The sequence below is a fragment of the Muntiacus reevesi genome, chromosome 5 (assembly GCF_963930625.1).
Source record: "Muntiacus reevesi chromosome 5, mMunRee1.1, whole genome shotgun sequence".
Classification (NCBI taxonomy): Eukaryota; Metazoa; Chordata; class Mammalia; order Artiodactyla; family Cervidae; genus Muntiacus; species Muntiacus reevesi.
The window spans coordinates 2,124,090-2,145,122 of NC_089253.1; the positions used below are offsets into that span (position 1 = coordinate 2,124,090).

The 21,033-nt window shown below is 37.3% G+C and overlaps 1 protein-coding gene across 4 annotated transcripts in view; it reads right to left on the minus strand.

The window, feature by feature from the left end:
- Nucleotides 1-21,033, minus strand: part of DEUP1 (deuterosome assembly protein 1) — a 121,693-nt gene that overhangs the window by 13,236 nt on the left and 87,424 nt on the right. For 3 of the 4 annotated variants that reach the window (XM_065936819.1, XM_065936817.1, XM_065936818.1), the window contains 2 exons: nucleotides 18,054-18,205; nucleotides 12,263-12,377 (listed from right to left, as the gene is read on the minus strand). The exons of the other annotated variant lie outside the window; for it this stretch is intronic. In XM_065936819.1, the coding sequence (XP_065792891.1) occupies nucleotides 12,263-12,377; nucleotides 18,054-18,205 (267 nt within the window). The remainder of the gene's footprint in view (nucleotides 1-12,262; nucleotides 12,378-18,053; nucleotides 18,206-21,033) is intronic. 4 annotated transcript variants of the gene reach the window in all.

Here is a 21,033-nt window from a genome sequence, read left to right on the forward strand (position 1 = left end):
ACCCAAGAAGATATCTGAAGAGATAATAACTGAAAATCTTCTGAACCTGGGAAAGGAAATAGCTACCCATGTCCAGGAAGTACAGTGACTCCCAAACAGGGTTAACCCACAGAGTAACACACTAAGACACACAGTAATCAGAATGAAAAAATTAAAGCGAGAATACTAAAATCAGTAAGGGAAAAGCAACAAATAAAATGCAAGGGAATTGCCAAAAGGTTATGAGCTGATTTTGCAGCAGAAACTTTGCAGTTCAGAAGGGGGTGGCAAAATATATTTAAAATGGTGAAAGGGAAAAAACTACAACCAAGAATACTCTGCCCAGCAAGGCTCTCATTCAGATTTGATGGAAAGATCAAAAACTGTAGACAAACAGAAAAAAAAAAAACAACTTTGTAGACAAACAGAAGCTAAGAGAATTCAGCACCACCAAAGCAGCTTTATAAATATTAAAGGAACTTCTTTAGGTGAAAAAGGCCATAACTAGAAACAAGAAAATTATGGAAGGAAAAATCTCACTAGTAAAGGAAAGCATAAAGTAAAGGTAGGAAATCATACACACACAAAGCTAGCAGGGAGGTTAAAGGAGAAAAGTAGTAAAATTATCTATTTCCACAATAAGCAGTTAAGAGACACACAAAACAATGATATAAAAATGATATTAAAAACATGGTAACTGTGAGGGAAGGAGAGTACAAATGCAAGGCATTTTAAATGTGTTTCAAATTAGAGATCAGCAACTTAAAATATTTACATATAACTATATGTAAGGATTGCTATACATATATATATAAAATTATATATATATACACATATATATACACTGCTATACTAAACCTCATTTTAACTACAACTGAAAAATCTATGATAACAATACACACAAAAAAGAAAAAGGAATCCAGCCATAACAGTAAAGAGATTCATCAAATCACAAAAATAAAGGAAATAAAAGACCTACAAAAACAAATCTAAAACAATTAACAAAATAACAATGAGTACATACATATCAATAATCACCTTAAATATAAATGAACTAAATGCTCCAACCAAAACACACAGACGGTCTAAATGGATCAAAAAGATCCAAGATCAAAAGACTGGCATATTGCTGCCTATAAGAGACCCATTTTGGATCTGGAGACACATAAAACTAAGAGTGGGGGGATGGAAAAAGATATCCTATGTGAAAGGAGCTCAAAAGAAAGCCAGAGTTGTAACACTTATATCAGACAAAATAGACTTTAAAATAAAGACTCTTACAAGAGACAAAGGACACTACATAATGATCAAAGGATCAATTCAAGAAGTACAACAACTGTTAATATATATGCACCCAACATAGAAACATCTCAATATATAAGGCAGATGTCAACAGACATAAAAGGAGAAATTGATAGTAATACAATCTTCCAACAACACAAGAAAAGACTCTACACATGGACATCACCAGATGGTCAAAACCGAAATCAGACTGACTATATTCTTTGCAGCCAAAGATGGAGAAGCTGTATACAGTAAGCCAAAACAAGACCAGGAGCTGACTGTGGCTCAGATCATGAACTCCTTATTGCCAAATTCAAACTTAAATTGAAGAAAGTAGGGAAAACCACTAGACCATTCAGGTATGACCTAAATCAAATCCCTTATGACTATACAGCGGAAGTGAGAAATAGATTTAAGAGACTAGATCTGAAAGACAGATTGCCTGATGAACTATGGATGGAGGTTCATGACATTGTACAGGATACAGGGATTAAGACCATCCCCATGGAAAAGAAATGCAAAAAGGCAAAATGGCTGTCTGAGGAGGCCTTACAAATAGCTGTAGAAAGAAGAGAAGTGAAAAGCAAAGGAGGAAAGGAAAGATATACCCATTTAAACGCAGAGTTCCAAAGAATAGCAAGGAGAGATAAGAAAGCCTTCCTCAGTGATCAATGCAAAGAAATAGAGAAAAACAACAGAATGGGAAAGACTAGAGTTCTCTTCAAGAAAATCAGAGATACCAAGGGAACATTTCATGCAAAGATGGGCTCAATAAAGGACAGAAATGGTATGGACCTAACAGAAGCAGAAGATATTAAGAAGAGGTGGCAAGAATACACAGAAGAACTATACAAAAAAGATATTCACGACCCAGATAATCACGATGGTGTGATCACTCACACTCACCTAGAGCCAGACATCCTGGAATGTGAAGTCAAGTGGGCCTTAGGAAGCATCACTATGAACAAAGCTAGTGGAGGTGATGGAATTCCAGTTGAGCTATTTCAAATCCTGAAAGATGATGCTGTGAAAGTGCTGGACTCAATATGCCAACAAATTTGGAAAACTCAGCAGTGGCCACAGGACTGGAAAAGGTTGGTCAGTTTTCATTCCAATCCCAAAGAAAGGCAATACCAAAGAATGTTCAAACTACCACACAATGGCACTCATCTCACACTCTAGTAAAATAATGCTCAAAATTCTCCAAACCAGGCTTCTGCAATACATGAGCTGTGAACTTCCAGATATTCAAGCTGGTGTTCGAAAAGGCAGAGGAACCAGAGATCAAATTGCCAACATCTGCTGGATCATCGAAAAAGCAAGAGAGTTACAGAAAAAAACATCTATTTCTGCTTTATTGACTATGCCAAAGCCTTTGTGTGGATCACAATAAACTGGAAAATTCTGAAATAGATGGGAATACCAGACCACCTGACCTGCCTATTGAGAAACCTGTATGCAGGTCAGGAAGCAACAGTTAGAACCGGACATGGAACAACAGACTGGTTCCAAATAGGAAAAGGAGTACATCAAGGCTGTATATTGTCACCCTGCTTATTTAACTAATATGCAGAGCACATCATGAGAAATGCTGGGCTGGAGGAAGCACAAGCTGGAATCAAGGTTGCTGGGAGAAATATCAACCTCAGATATGCAGATGACACCACCCTTATGGCAGAAAGTGAAGAACTAAAGAGCCTCTTGATGAAAGTGAAAGAAGAGAGGGAAAAAGTTGGCTTAAAGCTCAACATTCAGAAAACTAAGATCATGGCATCTGGTCCCATCACTTCATGGGAAATAGATGGGGAAACAGTGGCTGACTTTATTTTTGGGGCTCCAAAATCACTGCAGATGGTGATTGCAGCCATGAAAATAAAAGACACTTACTTCTTTGAAGGAAACTTATGACCAACCTAGACAGCAAACTAAAAAGCAGAGACATTACTTTGCGAATAAATGTCCATCTAGTCAAGGCTATGGCTTTTCCAGTGGTCATGTATGGATGTGCAAGTTGGACTATAAAGAAAGATGAGCGCTGAAGAATTGATGCTTTTGAACTGTGGTATTGGAGAAGACTCTTGAGAGTCCCTTGGACTGCAAAGAGATCCAGCCAGTCCATCCTAAAGGAGATCATTCCTGGGTATTCAATGGAAGGACTAGTGTTGAAGTTGAAACTCCAATACTTTGGCCACCTGATATGAAGAGCTGACTCATTTGAAAAGGCCTTGATGCTGGGAAAGATTGAGGGCAGGAAGATAAGGGGACAACAGAGGATGAGATGAATGGATGGCATCACCAACTCAATGGACATGAGTTTGGGTGGACTCCAGGAGTAGGTGATAGACAGAGAGGCCTGGCATGCTACAGTTAATGGGGTTGCAAGGAGTCGGACACTACTGAGCGACTGAACTGAACTGAACTGAATAAACCTTAAAAGCTTTTTCACAGGAAAGGAAACAATAAAGAAAATGGAAATACAACCTACAGAATGGGGGAAGATATTTGCAAGCAATGTGACCAACAAAGGCCTAATTTCTAAAATATCCAAGCTACTTATACAGCTCAGTGACAAAACAAACAAAAATCCAAGAAAAAAATGAGTAGAAGACCTAAATAGACATTTCTCCAAAGAAGACACACAGATGGTCAACAAACACACGAAGAGCTGCTCAGTATAGCTAATTATCTGTTGTTGTTCAGTTGCGAGGTCATGTCCATCTTTTTGTGACCCCATGGACTGCACTGCTAATTATTAGAGAAATGCAACCAAAACTACAATGAGGTACTACCTCACACAGGTCATAATGGCCATCAACAAAAAGTCTACAAATAATAAATGCCAGAGGGGGTGTGGAGAAAAGGGAACCCTCCTACACTGTTGGTGGGAATGTAATGGTGCAGCCACTGTGGAGAATAGTATCCAGGTTCCTTAAAAAACTAAAAACAGGGTTACTATCTGATCCAGCAATCCCATTCGTGGGCATATATCTGGAAAAGATGAAAACTCTAATTTGAAAAGATATATGCCCCGAAGTGTTTATAGCGGCACTGTAACAGTTACAACAGTCAAGACATGGAAGCACCTAAATAATGAACAGATAAAGAATGTGTGTCATGCATCTATATACATACACACATAACACACACAATGGGATATTACTCAGGCATAAAAAAGAATGAAGTAATCCAATTTGTAGCAACATGGATGAACCTAGAGATTATCATACTAAATCATGTAAGTCAGACACAGACAGATGTAAGTCATATATCACTTATTACTGGAATCTAAAAAAAAGGGACATAAATGAATTCATTCAGAGCAAAAATAGACTCACAGACAGAAAACAAACTTGCAGTTATCAAAGAGGAAAGTGGGAGAGGGATAAATTGGGAATTCGGGATTAACAGGTACAGACTACTTGTGTAAAATAAACAAGGACCTACTGTTTAGCACAGGGAACTATAGTCAATATCTTGTAATAACCTATAATGGAAAAGAATCTTAAAAAAAATAGACATGCGTATATAACTGAATCACTCTGCTGTTCACTGGAAACACTGTAAATCAATATACTGCAATAGAAAACAAACAAACCCACACTGGCCAAACTTCTTATCTCCATGGGAACCAACTCTTTTGTGCAATCCATGTTCCAACTCCTGGTGAGACCAGACTAAACTAATCTCTAACTAAGATCTCATCCTTATCTAGCCTTCCTCCCCTCTCCTAGCCTGCTTCCTTCATTGCTTCTACTGAGAATACTCCCTTAGTAAATCACTTTTACAAGAATCTTCATCTCAGGTTCTAGAAAACCTGACTTCAGACCGATCATCTCCTAGATTCTGGCTCGAGTGACTGGATGACATCAATGCTAGTTATGGAGGGAGAAAGGAAAAGACAGTAAAAGAGGCCCATTAAGGGTAATGTCTCAGTTACTTTTGATTCCCCAGATTCTAGCATAGATTCTTGCACAAAGTATGGTTTCAATAATTTTTTGAATTAATATGTTAATGAAGGAAATATATTCAAATCTGAATAATGCTGAGTTAGAGGTGACTTGGGACACAGATTGTCAAGTAGACAGTGGGATATATCAGACCCAATCTCAGAAGACAGGTGTGGACCAGAGAGGTATATTTGGAAGTTATAGGTAATAATTAAAGCTGTGACTCTGATTGAAATCATTCAAGATCTGAAAATAAAAGAAGAGGAAGAAATGGAAAAGTGGAATCCTGGGGAACACTTCATTTTAGGCACCCACTCCCACGGTCACGTTCTTGACACTGTCGTCAGTGATAACTGCACTGCTTACTAATAAAGATTTTATGTAACGCACCTAGTATGCTTCCACTGACTTAGTCTAGTATTCCCACTCTCTCATATCTAACTCTCTCATATCTCCCTTTTCTAACTATGCTAGCATTCCATATCCAGCATGATAGCCATTCAGCAACTTGTCCCTCCCTTTATCCTAGGTCAATGCTAGACACATGGTAAAACTCAGGCCTAATTAAAACTGCTTGCACCAAGCATGTACCTGAGTGGCTGAATGCTGGGCGAGTGAATGGGGGAGAAATTACATTACACAGGGACTAGTTTCACTTAAAATTCATGAGCACAAATTCACATGGTTAGTTAGCACTGCCCGGCCATTCTCCTGCACTTCCCTAGTATGCTCACTTCTTTAACCACGGCCACGTAGCCTTGCCTCTTTCTCAGGACCTTCATCCCTCCATGCCACTAGCATTTAGAGCCATAGTTTAAGCCACATTCTGTTTCAGAGACCCTTCCTTCTACCCACACTGTGGATTCTATTCCATCTTATCTTCTTAATGACCCTGCTTCTACAAATAAACCTCACCCCTTGGGTCCCACTCCACCTCTTTTACCACCAGACGTTCCTCCCTCTTTGAAGATTCCCACTGGAGCACTAAACATTATGGTCTAAGGTTTGTTTGGGAAAGCTCCATTTACACTCTTCTAAGTATTATCATCTAGTTTGATAGATTTAAGTATCAGTCTCATGCTCATTAAAATGCCCCTTTTTTATTTTGAGCTCTGATCTATTCCTTGAACACCAGATTCACATATCCTATTGCTTGTTTAATTTGGATGTTTAGTAAACACTTAAGTTTAAATGTCTAACCTGGAAACAATGAATTTTCTCCATTAATAATGCTCCTTCCTTGTCTTCCACATCAGAGGGTGGTGCTACTATGTACCTGAGGCTCAAGCAGAGATCCTAGGAGTCATCTCTTGAGTCTTTTCTTTCCCTCATTCTCCACAGCCAATCCACTGTCAAGTCTCATTTGCTCTCCAGAATATTTCCTGGATCCAACACCTCCTGGCTCCACCTCCACCATCTCTTGCTTCGACTACTGAAATAGCCTGACAGTTGTTCTCTCCACTTTTACCTCTGCCCATCTATAATTTCTTTATTTGGTAGTCAAATGGATCTTCAAAAAATATTAAAAACAGATTATATTCTCTACCATTTGCAACTTTCTCAAGGCTTCCCATTGCTTTAATATAAACTCCTAATAGCTTCCCATGGCCTACTGTCTACAGATCTGGAGTTCTCCTGCCTATTTCTCTGTCCCTATTTCATTACACACTTCTTAGCTCCTGACCACTCACTTCCTCTTTTCTGGTTCTCAAACTTAACAAACTTTGTTTTGCCAAATAGATTTGCCCCAGTCATTCTATCTGCCCAAAACTCTCTACGTCACAGATTTTTGCAAGGCTGGATCCTTTTTTGTTATTTAAGTTTCAACCTAAATGTCCCCTTCTCAGTAATCATTTTCCTAGCCACTTAACCTAAAGTCATCCCCCACACTGTCATCACTTCCTATCACATCATTTGCTATCTTTTCATCAATTTTTATAGTATTTATAACTTTTTGATTTTTTAATTTGTTTCTAGTCATTAACTGTTCCCTCTTTTTTGAGATAAAATTTACATAAAGAATAACCATCTCAAAATGAACAATTTGGTGTGGATTTAGTATAATCACAGTGTATTAAAACCACAACTCTATCTAGTTTCAAAGCATTTTCATCATCCCCAAAGGAAGCTGTACCCATCAAGCCTTGCTCCCTGGCTTTCCCGGCCCCTTGTACTCCTGGCAACCACCAATCTGCAATCTGTTTTAATCAGATTTACCTTTTATGGGCATTTTTATGCAATATATAACCTTTTGTGTCTGGCTCCCTTCAGGTAGCATGATATTATCCAGGTTCATCCATGTTATAGCATGTATCAGCACTTCTCTCCTTTTATGACTGAATAGTCTATTTGGTGTATACATACTACTCTTTGTTTATCCATTCACCCACTGATGGAGTTCCCCTCTTTTTTTACCAGACTGCAGACTTGTCTATCTCATCAATGAGTGTTTAGAACAGAACCTGCCTTATAGTGAGTGCTCAAATCATGTTTACTCCATCAGTGACTGAGGGGATGATAAACACCAGTAGTTAAGGGACATGTATAGAAGGGAGAACCTTGGAAGCAGACTGGGAAAGAGTGATCAGAAAGGCAATGGGAGAATCAGTGGAGAATAGTGTCTTAGAAGTCAGAGAACATGCTATCAAGAGAAAGATTAAGGAAGATGAGTTCTTTAAACTGTCTATTTAATTAACAACAAGGATGTCATTGGTGGTCCGAGCAGGAACAGCACTGATGCAGAATAAAGAATGCAACAGTGGATGGAAGTCACTGGACTCAGAATGGCAGTCTGGGCCGTGTCTTTCAGAAGCCTCCAGGGCTGCCATCACAGCCAAAGTTCCCCGTGCCCAGACCTACAACAGTAGAGAATTTTCTTTCCTGGATGACTCTGTAGTTATGAGCTCCTCAAGTAATAATGTAGAATTTTAGAGGTGGAAAGAAATCCAGTGTTCATTAAATTATACAATAGACACTCTTGCATGTCTTTTATGTGCCTACTAGTGCCAGCCATTATTTTAGGTGCTAGGTTTAAAACAGTAAGCAAAAATAGAAAAAAATCCTACTTTAATGGAGCTTAAATTCTAGAGGAAGGAGGCAAACAAAATATGTTATAATAAAGTGCTATGGATAAAACATAAAACAGAATGTGGTGAGGGAGGTGCTAATGTAGGGTAGTTCCTCAGGTGCTTCTGATGAGATGATACTTAAGCAGAAACTAATCATCCTCAAGTCACCTGATATTGGAACAGTGAAGTCACATCACGTGCATGCTCGGTCATGTCCGACTCTTCGTGACCCCATGGTCTATAGCCTACCTGGCTCTTCTGCCCAGGGAATTTTTTAGGCAAGAATACTGAAGTGAGTTGCAATGAAGCCTTTGGCAATTTATCACTTTCCCCCCCACCCCCTCCTGGGTTGGAGTATGTGTTTACTTTGGAGTCCTTAAAAAGAGTTTTGTTGATACAGAACTTGCTCTTGGAGGTTCCCTTAGCTTAAATGAAGAAGTTTATTTACTTCATTGTTAAGGAATTTTATTCTGTTCAGATAATTTTGGCATTTTATGTTGAGATGAAACAAAACAGCATTGCTGGGCTTTCAGTTCAGTTCAGTTCAGTCGCTCAGTCGTGTCCGACTCTTTGCGACTCCAGAGACTGCAGCACGCCAGGCCTCCCTGTCCATCACCAACTCCCGGAGTTTACTCAAACCCCTGTCCGTTGAGTCGGTGATGCCATCCATCCATCTCATCCTCTGTCATCCCCTTCTTCTCCTGCCCTCAATCCCTCCCAGCATCAGGGTCTTTTCCAATGAGTCAGCTCTTCGCATCAGGTGGCCAAAGTATTGGAGTTTCAGCTTCAACATCAGTCCTTCCAATGAACACCCAGGACTGATTTCCTTTAGGATGGACTGGTTGAGATATCTAAAACTTCCAGAGTTGATGATTTTAAGTCTTCCTCTTCCACAACAGCTTAACTGCTTCTTACTACCAGCAGCTTACTTCTTACTTACCAACAGCTTCTTACTACCAGCCTCTCCCAAAGCAGCTGACAGATTCCAGAAAGGCAGAGAAGTGTTCATGGCACGCCTCGACTGGCTCAAACATTTTCTGTTTTTTTTTGTTTGTTTGTTGTTGATATTGTTGTTTGTTTTTATCATTTGTACCCAATACTGGTATATCATGGACAAGCAGTGAAAAATTACATAATACACTTTGAATACAAGTGAAGGTAACTGCAAGAGCACTACTAGTTTCTGAGGTAAAAAACCTACATATCTTTGAAAAATGTGATTATGTTCAATAAATCAAATTACAAGGTAGAAAATTTCAGCAAAGAACTGGAAACTAAAAAAAAAAAAATCAAATGAAAATTCAGGAACAGAAAAAAAAGCTAACCTACAGCATGAGGCCACTTGCACACGGCTGGGAGCAGTGCAAGACAACAACACAGGAAAGAGAACCCGGGTGCGGAATTTAAAACCTTTCCCACCTGTTTTACGAGGACAGCATAATCGGGTACCAAAGCTTGACAAGGATAACAATGAAACGTTACAGGCTAATTTCTCTCATGAACATAAAGTAAAACTCTAAACCAATGTGAACAGATTAAATCCACTGGTCAAGTGTGGATTATTCTAACAATTCCAAGTTGGGTTAACAATCTAACATCAAGAAAAAAAAAAGCCACATTAACTGATCAAAGGAGAAATTATATGGTCATTTCAACAGCACAGGAAAAAGCAATTGACAAATTCAATACAAACTTGTGAAAACAAATATAGCAACCTAGGAATAAAAGGAACTTCTTAATCTTTTAATAAGGAACATGCAAAATATTTACAGCAAAATTATGCACAATGGTGTCATATTGAATGTTTTCCCTTTGCAATTGAAAATGAGGGAAAAATGCTGGCAATATCACTTCTACTGCTTTACATTTACTAGAGGTCCTTGTGTACAATAAGGTAAGAAAAAGAAAAAAAAGGTATAGAGATTTGAAAGTAGGAAGTCTAGCTATCATTATTTTGATTCTGAGTATAGAAAATCCAAAAGAATCTATAGAACTGGAAAGCATATATAAATCTAATTGAATATTTCCATGGGAAACAGGACTGAGGTTGTTCCTTGCACCATATGCAAAAATTGATTTGAGGTCTATAACTAAGTAAAGAAAAAAAAGAGTCAAAGCTTCTAAAAGATAACAGATAATATTTTTATAACTTTGGGAAAGGCAAAAGTTGTAAATAAGACACCAAAAATATCAAGCATAAAGAAAAATATTTATAAGTATGAACATATTAAAATGAGGAACTTCTGGCTATCAAAACATTCTATTAAGTGAGGAGGCAAGTATGAATGGGAGAAGATATCTGCAATACCTATAATCACCAAAGGGTTTAAATCTAGAATATACAAAGAACTCCCATAAATCAATCAGACAGTTCAATAGAAAATTAGACAAACAGATATCAAATAACAAAATAGTCAATTTTCCAGGAAATAAGAATTAAAGTCACAATAAGATGTTACTACCCACTGACCATGGGCTTCCTAGGTGGCACTAGTGTTAAAGAACCTGCCTGTCAAATGCAGGAGATATAAGAGACGCAGGTTCAATCCTTGGGTCAGGAAGATCCCCTGGAGGAGGGCATAGCAACCCACTCCAGTATTCTTGCCTGGAGAATTCCATGCACAGGAGCCTGGCGGGTTACAGTCCACAGGGTCGCAAAGAGTCAGATATGACTGAAGCGACTTAGCATGTATGCATGCACCCACTGACCATAAAAGTTAAAATTAAGACCAATGTAGTTAAAAACTGTTGGAAAGAATACAGAAAAGGAGAATACTCATACGCTACTTGTAGGACTGTGAGCTGACTCAAACAGGAAGAGAGCTTGACAGTAATGCTGAAGCTGACCTTGTGCGTATTCTATGACCTAGCAACTCTGAGTGAGGTGGCTCAGTGGTAAGGAATCCACCTGCCAATGTAGGAGACATCAGTTTGATCCCTGGGTTAGGAAGATCCCCTGCAGAAGGAAATGGCAACCCACTTCAGTATTCTCGCCTGGGAAATCCCATGGACAGAAGAGCCGGGCAGGCTATAGTCCACGGACTTGCAAAGACACAACTTAGCAACTAAAACAACAATGACCTAGTGATTCCATTCTTAGGTATAGATCCAATGGAAACGTGTACACATGTCACCAAAGGACACTTACAAGAATGTTTTTAGGGAAAGTTATTTGTCTTCACCTCTGAACAGGAAGTAATTCAAATGTATGTCAATAGTGGAATGGATAAACTATCACTATGGATAAGGGTATCATTATATATGGTATTTATATATAATGTAATACTAATAGAGAAACAAACATGGATAAAATACAGTCAACAATATGGATAATGACTCTTATCTAACAATGTTGAAACAATGGTGGGAGAACAAATCCATACAAAAGAACACATGCAGCATGATCCCATTTATCTAAAATTTACAAATGGCTACAGCCAAGTTAAGGCCTTAAACGTCAGGACAGTGGTTATCTTGGGAGCAGGCTGGAGAGACTGGAAGGGCGTGGGAAGGGGGCCTCTGGAACACTGCTAACGCTCTGCTTATCACCTGGGTGGTAGCTGCCCTGCTCTGTTACCTTTTCAATAATTCATCAAGCTGTCCAATTCTGATTTGTGCATCTTCCTGTATGTATGTCAGAGTCAGTAAAAGAGATTTTTTTTAAACAGTCACAAAAGATCACTTGTAGCTCTTTAAAATATACAGATCTTTGAGGCTCATGGAATGTCCAGAAGTGACTTGCATATTTAAAAGTCACCAGTAATTTCAGCCTTTACTTGAGGTGAAATACTTCACGAAACATTATGGATGCTTTTCCTTCTACAGATAGTCACAGCTGAATTACTTGCAGACCTATCTTGGAGTCTTATTCAAAGAGCAATATATTTTTTTAAACTACTGTGTACACATTAGTAATATCAGTATCAGTGTAAGGGTATTCACTCCATAAAGGAAAAACGTAGTAACCAACAATCAGTGACTCACCATGGGGAATACCTCATCATCACTGACCAAAGGGCTGGTTACTTCTTTAGTCTGAAACGGCAAAGCCGGCAGTGGAGGTGTGGCACTTCTGCTTGGCTCACGATCGTGGTTAAATCTAAGAGAGAAGGGCTTGGTGTCATTACTGCTATCAAGGACACCTGCTTATTTATGGAGCTAAGAATTTAAATGTCTCCAATTTCTAACTGTGAGGAAAGCACAACAAAATATTTGGGCTTGTTATCTGGGTATTACTTTGAAAATAATTTTTCTAACAATTTCGATTCCACTTAAAAGACTTAGAACAATTAATAATGAAGCAGGAAACTTTCGTAATTGTTAAAAATATTCTGCCATTCTTATTGCCTATATGGTTTCTCTTTCTGTGTTTTACTGTTTTGTCTCTTTGCTATTTAATTAAATAACATTAAACCAATTTGAGAAAAATTTCGAAACAGCTACCACGGCTGCCCTTGACAATTCTAAATAGATACTCTTTTTCTATTCTCATTTTACTTAACCTCACTGGCTTTCTTAACATAATCATTCTTCTCTTTTTTTTTGACACTAGAATAAGTCTCTGTACAATAATAATAATTCTAATTTCTATAGAGTTTAATAATTTATAGTATGTTTTCAATTTACATCATCTCCTAAACTCCTCCACACTTAGTTGTATGACCTTGAGCAACAGGTAACTATATCTACCTGTAACTCTTTTTCATTTATAAAGGGTTGTTATGAGAATTGAACTCCACAGTTTGATGAAAAGCACAGTATAGAATTTGTTGTTTGTGCCAAAATATAGGGTAGAGGATTAGACTGAATAAAATACCAGTGGGATTTTAAATTTTGGTGTGCTGACTAAACAAATGAATAATAAAATAAACAAAAAACCAACTTACCCTAAAATTTTACACAAAAAGGTCCTAATGGTATGGGCTGTTTGGAACTAAATAAGTATCTTCTCTGAACATTAATTCATGAAAATGGGGTTTAATCAAAATCATCAAAGACCATGGAAACACAAAAATCCTTTCAATGTATTTATTTTTACTAACAATTCAAATTCTCTACAGGTATTAATTAACCATTTTCAAAGTCTTCACTTTTTAACTTCACACCGTTCAAAAAATCTACATTATTTTTCTCTGTTCTTATCCAAAGACTATCTATATAGATTTCTTTTATTATGCAAACATTTTCAAAGCTATGCATACAAATAGCAATAAAAGTTAAGTGAGGCATCTGTAAACTAGTACATAAAAACAAACAAAATATGCTTTCCATTTTTACTTATCTTGAAATAGATTTTTTTTAATCCATTCTTCCAAACCATAATTACCATGGAAACAGAACAGCAAATTAAACTGAAATAACATGGTTTATGATGTGCAAAATAAAATGAAACATCCCACAATTCAAATAGAATTATAACAATTGCCTTGTACATCTGCATAGAATCTTCAGCTGAACCTTTTAATCTGAATGAGCCCATCTATACTTCAAAGCACAGTTGGAAAAAATAAGATAATTATAGAAGTGGTTCAAGAAATATACATCCCTTTGTAATCTCAATTATACAGAGATTTCAGGGAAAGTATTATTTGCCCTAAATTATCTAAATAATTATCTCAATTATCCATTTTGCTTTGGATGTATAGATACAACTTTATGATCTTAATTACTAAAATTTATATATGAACATTTTGTTTATTGTAAGATCAATAAAGTGCAGAGAAGAAAGGAAAGACTACATTATGAAGCAAAGCACTTTTGTTTTAAATCATCTTTGTATCTGACAGAAAAGTTCTTCTTCTAGATTATAGCTATTCAAATACTTCATAAAACCACCTTGCAAAAAAATGCTAAGTATATCAATTTAAAAGCTATCTTAAAAATTATTTCAGAAAGCTTTTACTACTATCTCACAAGCTGGTCTGTTTAATTAGCTTTTCCATAGACCCTATTCCAAGGCCCTCCTTACTTGGCCAGGAGGGCAGGAGCCGGTGTCTTTGCTGGAGAGAGCTCTACCCAACTCCAGCCGGCTTGAGAGCCGAATCAACCACACAGTTTACAGCCAATCCTGGCCCTCCATTAAGTTTACAAGCCTCCCTGGGCTACATACAGCATGAAACGGGATCCCTTCACAAACCAAGCTAATTTACCACTTCTGGCCTCCCCTTCTAACACTCCACATGACACTCCCTTACTCCATGCACTACCTGTTATTTCCTAGCCTGGAACTCTTCAGTTCACTAGTTTTTCTCCTAACTGAGCAAGACCGTGGTACAAAGTGGACTCAGCTTGCTTTTTTGCTTCCAGGTAAATAACTATTCATTCCGTGACAAGGGATCCTGTAGAGTGATTATGACAAACCTGACTTTGTGGTGTTTTAGTATTAGAAACTTTTAATTTGCTGACTAGATCTGAAGCAATTTTATTGATTAGCTTGTGATTACCAAAATCTTTCCAGTACATGATATAATTCTTAAGCCATATATTCAGTTTTAAGTATGAACTGTATATAGAGAGAAAAATCCATACACTACAAAACTGATTTGCCATTAAAATCATATGTTATATATTAATAGTTATATTATATATATATAATTATAATATATAATTATACATTATAAAATATATTATAATATTTTATAAAAATATACTTTTATTTATAAATTATATATATAATTTATTTATAAATATATATTTATATATAATTTATAAATAAATTATAACATTATAATATATATTATAAAATATGATATAATATATTAATAGTCATATATTAATAGTTCTGGATACCACTATTCTAAGTTAGCTTGTAAATGATCCTTAAACTTCAAAACTCTGACTTAATTCTAAAAGCGTTGAAAACATTTCCTACCTCATTGCCAGATTCAGTTTCACCTCAGTCACTAAGCCTTGTTTGTGTGTTTCTGGCCCCATCACACTGTTTGCAGGATCTCAGCTCCCTGACCAGGGACTGAACCTGGGCCACAGCAGTGAAAGCCTGGAATCGTGACCATAAGGCCACCAAGAACTCCATTAAGTTTTTTAAAGTGCTGAATAACTTTTTCATTGGAAAAGAAGTCCTTTCAAATATCCTAAAATGCTTCACATTTTAAGTGGATGAGCACAAACATCTTATCACTTCTAACAGGAGTGAAAAACAACAAAAACTTAGTTAACTTCCAAGTAGACAAAAGATTATTTTAGCAATATATTACACAAATCTTCCTCAGGCAAAAGCAAGAAGGGGTTAAAAATTAGACTACAGACTTCAAAATGCTGTGGAACATTATGTTCATATACCTTTATCTAAGAGCTTTTTCCTTTCTAAAATACTTTAATAAAACCTTATTGCATTATCCATTGATATGTAAATAAGACTGTGTGGTTTTTTTATTGTTTTCTTCCTAATAAATACATACAGCTTTTAGTATTTGACTTCACTGAGCTGTGCTGTGAGGGAAGGAAAGGACACTGCCTTTTACACTTGCTAAAATTAATAGATATGTGCTTCACAGGTCTCCACCAGTGAGTTCAGTGTCCTTGCCTCTCAACAATTCTTTCCCCGTAGTGGGTTTTACATGGTACTAATTTATTCAGAACATTTGAAATGCTGTTTTCTTTTTTAAATCAGGTCACTGGAGAACACTGAAATCAGACAAGCCATTAAAACAAATTTAATGAAACTTTCAACAAATGAGACTGGCAGGACACAGGGCTCTGCGGTAGGAACCGTCGCCCGAGCTGCTTATTAAGACAGTCTCCTGCTGAGCATTTTACCTCTTACACCGCTCCGTGTCCCCTAGCGCCTTGCTTCTGTTAGGCACTCAACACATTCTGTACTGCCCAAGCAAGCCAAACAATGAAAACACCCTTTAAAAACAGGAATAGGCAGAGCAACTGTCTTTTTGTTTAAACAATAACACCTAGTACCTTCACCTAAGGCTTTCCAAGTTATTCCCAACAAACAAGAATAGGAAAAAATGTTCTGCATTAACAGGGGTGCAGTACAGACCAGTGGCTGAAGAAGATATGGTGAAGACCCTTCATAACATCGCCAGGGTCCTGTTGGGGTGGGGATGAGACCCATGGAGAAATGAATCCTTGGGGAGAGAAGCACTTTGTAAAGGGTTTATTCTGTATTAGAAATTATATTCTTACCCCCAAAATCAGGGCTAGCCTCTTCTGGACAGATTTTCAGTCACACTGGCCAGTCAGCATGGGGACACTCACCAGAGAGCTGCCCTCTAGCTGGGGCGCACGCCCCTCATCCTCCCCACATCCCTTGGACTCCTGCTGCATGGCCCGAGCATATCGCCCCTGGAGCTGCGCCCCTGGAGCACGCTTCTCTCATTCCCTCCCCTGACCACCTGAAGGGCGATGAGTTCAGCACTTCTGAGTGCCTGCTGTTTCTTACACTGGGTTAGAACATATCCTTCCGGCACACACAGGGCTAGGGTGGTGAGAGCGGGAGAGGATGTACTACACGCACGAGGATGCTGAGCAGACGTGTCGAGCACGGCCCCTGGACTTACGGACTGTCTAGAACTGGGCTGCTTGGTGAGCTGGGCATCACCCTTCCCCAACAGCACTATCTTTAGAGGAAATGTCAGATTCAGCCATTTGTTTATCCACCAAAATATACTTTTTAGGTACTTGGAGTTGGAGAAGTATTCGTATTATTGTAAATATTAACAATTTTGTTAGAATAATAATATCAGTGATAATGTCTAACATTTAGGGAATTAAACATTTTACAAAGAAATAGGTTTTCTCCTATAATCCTCAGAAAACCCTTATATTATTATCCCTGCTTGTCAGATGGGAAAATAAAGGTTAAATATTTGAATTCCCCAAAGCTGCAAGTATTAATTATTTGTATGTGAAGTTTTCATGCTAAGTATTATGAGCTTTTAAACAAAAGTTGCATTGCTGTCAGGTCTGGACCTATTGATTCACCATTTCTCAGCACCATGGAATGTTAATAAACTTGATACCAAACAAGTTTGGGGAATATTGCACACCATACCTGTTCCTGGAAACTCACAAAGTAATTAGCACATTAATGGCTTTGCAAAATCCTGTAGAAAAGAAACTTGTTTGTTTTGCTGAGCATTTTCCCAGTACTGGAAAATGGTGAAGGACTCCAGAGAGAGTTCTGACTCCAAACATATTTTATTAAAGTTGAAGAAATTAGTCAAATGTTAAGGCTGATGTATTTACTTAAATTTGAAAGTAAGACATTTTAAAGAGCCTGGGGATAATGTAGGCAGCAGGTATTGATTTTCCACATGCGTCTCTTCACTCAGAGAAGACCTCTCTTACACATCCACAGGTTCTTGCCTATGAAACGACCGCAGTTTGTCACCACTGCTGGAGTGTCAGTATGAAGTGTACATACATTTGAAGTTAAGCCAGACAGGCTATCTTCCTGTATTCCTACATAAAAAAGAGGTTACTTTTGCATATTCTGTATGCCACATCAGGTTCTAAGAAAGCTCTGAACTGACAAAAATTCATTTTAACAGTTTACTCATTTCACTGTTATCCTTTGAAAGCTACTGAGACCATAGAATTTCATGTATCAGTGTATCTAGACTATGGAATTGTCCCCATAAACAAATTTTAAGCTGCTGAAGGGAAAGTGCATAAAATTACAATTTGATTATTTAAAAACAAATTTCACTTGAATGTTTGTACATTTATATCCTTATGTAAGTGGAGCCAGCATACCCATCTTCATTTTTACCCCATTTTTATTTGGCTTTGATAGGCATACCTTCCTGCTTCTTCATAGGTATTTTGATTAGCCCATGTTGATTTTCCACTGGCATGAAGTTTTGCGAGATCATTTCGGAGCCTTTCATTCTCGCATTCCAGTTTGTTAATAGATGTATGCCTTGAATGTTCCCTGTTAGTGAAGTCTACACTCTAGAAAATAAAATAAACTATTATTGAAAAAATTGTTACTTATACGTGATGCATATTTTCTGTGCATTTGCATACATGTTGGAAAGACCCTTCTATGTAAGGTGAGGCGTGCGACTTTACTCCTGTGTACCTCCTAAATGCCTCTCTTCAGCCCCCACCTTCTCACAACGCAGGTCCTCAGTGACGGCTGCCACTGAACACTTCACAAGAAAAGGGATGCCCATGCTCCAGAACAGAAAAGGCTCACTGCCTGCATTACTGTTCTCCGTAGCTAGAACAAACTGCTAATTTTAAGACTTTCTGTGTTAATACTGTACACCTCCTAGTGCTGATTAGTAATGGAACCAGAATTAACATATCTTTTAATTTTAAAAGATTTTTTTTCACATTAAAGCAATATATGTCATTCTAGAAAATCACATATCAACCCCTCACTGTTGGGTGATATGAAAAATTATGTATTAACTCCATATGATGGCAGTCTGATTCTGAGCCATTCTATACCAGGATCACTAGATCCTGGATGAGACTGTGCCAACAACACACAGTCTTGAGCAATGCAGCATCAAGAAAAAGTTTCACTGTCTGGTATGGGCAACCCAATGGTTAATGTAATAGAAGAATAAGAAACATATTTAAATCACAACATGAAAAATTTAGAGCAAGATTAAAGATTTCTGATGCTCTTTTAATTAAATGCTGTAAGAAGCTTTTTAGGGAGAGTCTAAACTTTTCTTCTCACAAAATTTTAAAAAACAAGATATATTTTGATATGAAAACTCATGAAAATGCTTTAAATAACCCCATGAAGTCCTTTATAATAGAACAATGATTTGAATACCCATGAATTATGTAGTTGCTGATTAAACAATAGTTCTCTGCTTTCAGAAGAGTAATATTTTAGTACAAAAAGCATAACATGAGTAAAATATCTTTTTGAAGCTCCAATTTTCTATGTTTAAAAGCTCGTAAGACTATAGATGACTATGGCTTAGAACTGTCATTTTTAAGTTTCTAAATTTAAGGCTTTGAGTGCCATTGCATATGGGCTGGCATGTGATAAAGTCACTCAAAAATTTTTGACTAATTCCACATGTAAAATTATTCATATACTATATTAATATAAATATTGATAAATAAGAATAGAAATGTATATATTAAGCATTAAAAATGCCTACCTGTTTTATGTTTTGCTTCAAAGGACAAATCTGTTCATTAAAACTTCTGTTTACTGCCTAATTATTATGTGTGTGTGTTAGTCACTCAGTAGTGTCCGACTCCTTGAGATCCCACGGAGAATAGTCCGGCAGGCTCCACTGTCTGTGGACTTCTCCAGGCGAGAATACTGGAGTTGGCTGTCATTCCCTTCTCCAGGGTATCTTCCCAACCCAGGGATCGAAACTAGATCTCCCACATTGTGGGCAGATTCTTTACCATCTGAGCCACCTACACTATACTTTATAAAAGTTTATAAACCTTTACAAAGGTCTACTATTGAATGGAAAAAAAGTGCTCCAGGAGGTCAAACGTTCTCAAAACAATATCGGCCAATGTGACCTTTGGGAAAGAAGGGTCATTTAAGGTATTTCTCTGCTTGTTAGGCCCTTGCCTTTAGTATATGTTAACTTTGCTCATTTGAGATATACTAGTACAGATAAAAAAGTCTTCTATAATCTGCTTTAAAGGAGACAGGATTGCTTATTCTAAAATTTGAGCCCATCTGTGATAAATATAAAGAAGGCAGACCTAATACAATTTTCCTCTCCAAAGGAGAACACTCATGGGTAGATCTGTTTGAAAAACTATCTTGGAAAAGATTAAAAATTTTACTCCTAAAAAGACATCTCCTAGTCAAAATATATAACTCTTGATAGTCTCCAGCTCTGTTACAATTTCATTCAAAAATTTCCTATAAAATTAGATTTCACCTGTGACTTTTCGGCCCAGTGTTGGCTTAAAGTATTTAAGAATGATAGTAATGATTTTTTTAAAAACCCACAATTTTCTAAATGTACCATAATGAAACAAATGTAAGTATGACCCGAAAGAATTACACAGGTGATGGATTTATACAATTTGTATTTAAAAACATTTTCCATTTTCCTGGATAGCATTTTTGGTGCTCTCTCATTTCATTTTTTTTCTAAATACTTTTCCAATGATTTCAAAAATATATCCTCCAGTAGATGGTTATCATGTGAAAAAAGGCACTGATTAAACTTTACCTATTTATTGTTGGTGGGTTCTTTTTACAGGCCCAATCAATTTCTTATTCCCTACCCCCACCCCCCAAACTTTAAGGTTTCACAGTTTTAACTGACTTTTCTTCTTGAAATGGTGAAACCTCATGCTGTCTGTTTACCTGGACACACAGTTGGGTTACTGAACTGTCTGAATGATAGTATTTTACAAGAGTACTTTTTCTCTTAAATAATGGTTAGACTAACAAAGTATTTCTATAGAAGGGCTGACTTTAATCATGTTTTAAAGTTAGTATATTAATTTAAAGCACATAAATGAATGTTTTAGATGCTTAAAGTTAGTCACGAAATTGTGTCCAACTCTTGGTGATCCCAAAGACTATAGCCCGCCAGGCTCCTCTGTCCTTGGGGATTCTCCAGGCAAGAATACTGGAGGGGGTAGCCATTCCCTTCTCCAGGAGATCTTCCCACCCAGGGATCGAACACCGGTCTCCTGCATTGCAGGCAGATTCTTTACCAACTGAGCTATTAGGGAAGCCCTTTAGATGCTTATGAGGGTACAAATTTTTTAGGTTGTTATTTTATTTAGCAAACTGTATGGATAGTGAAAAGCCAATTAGTCTTAAA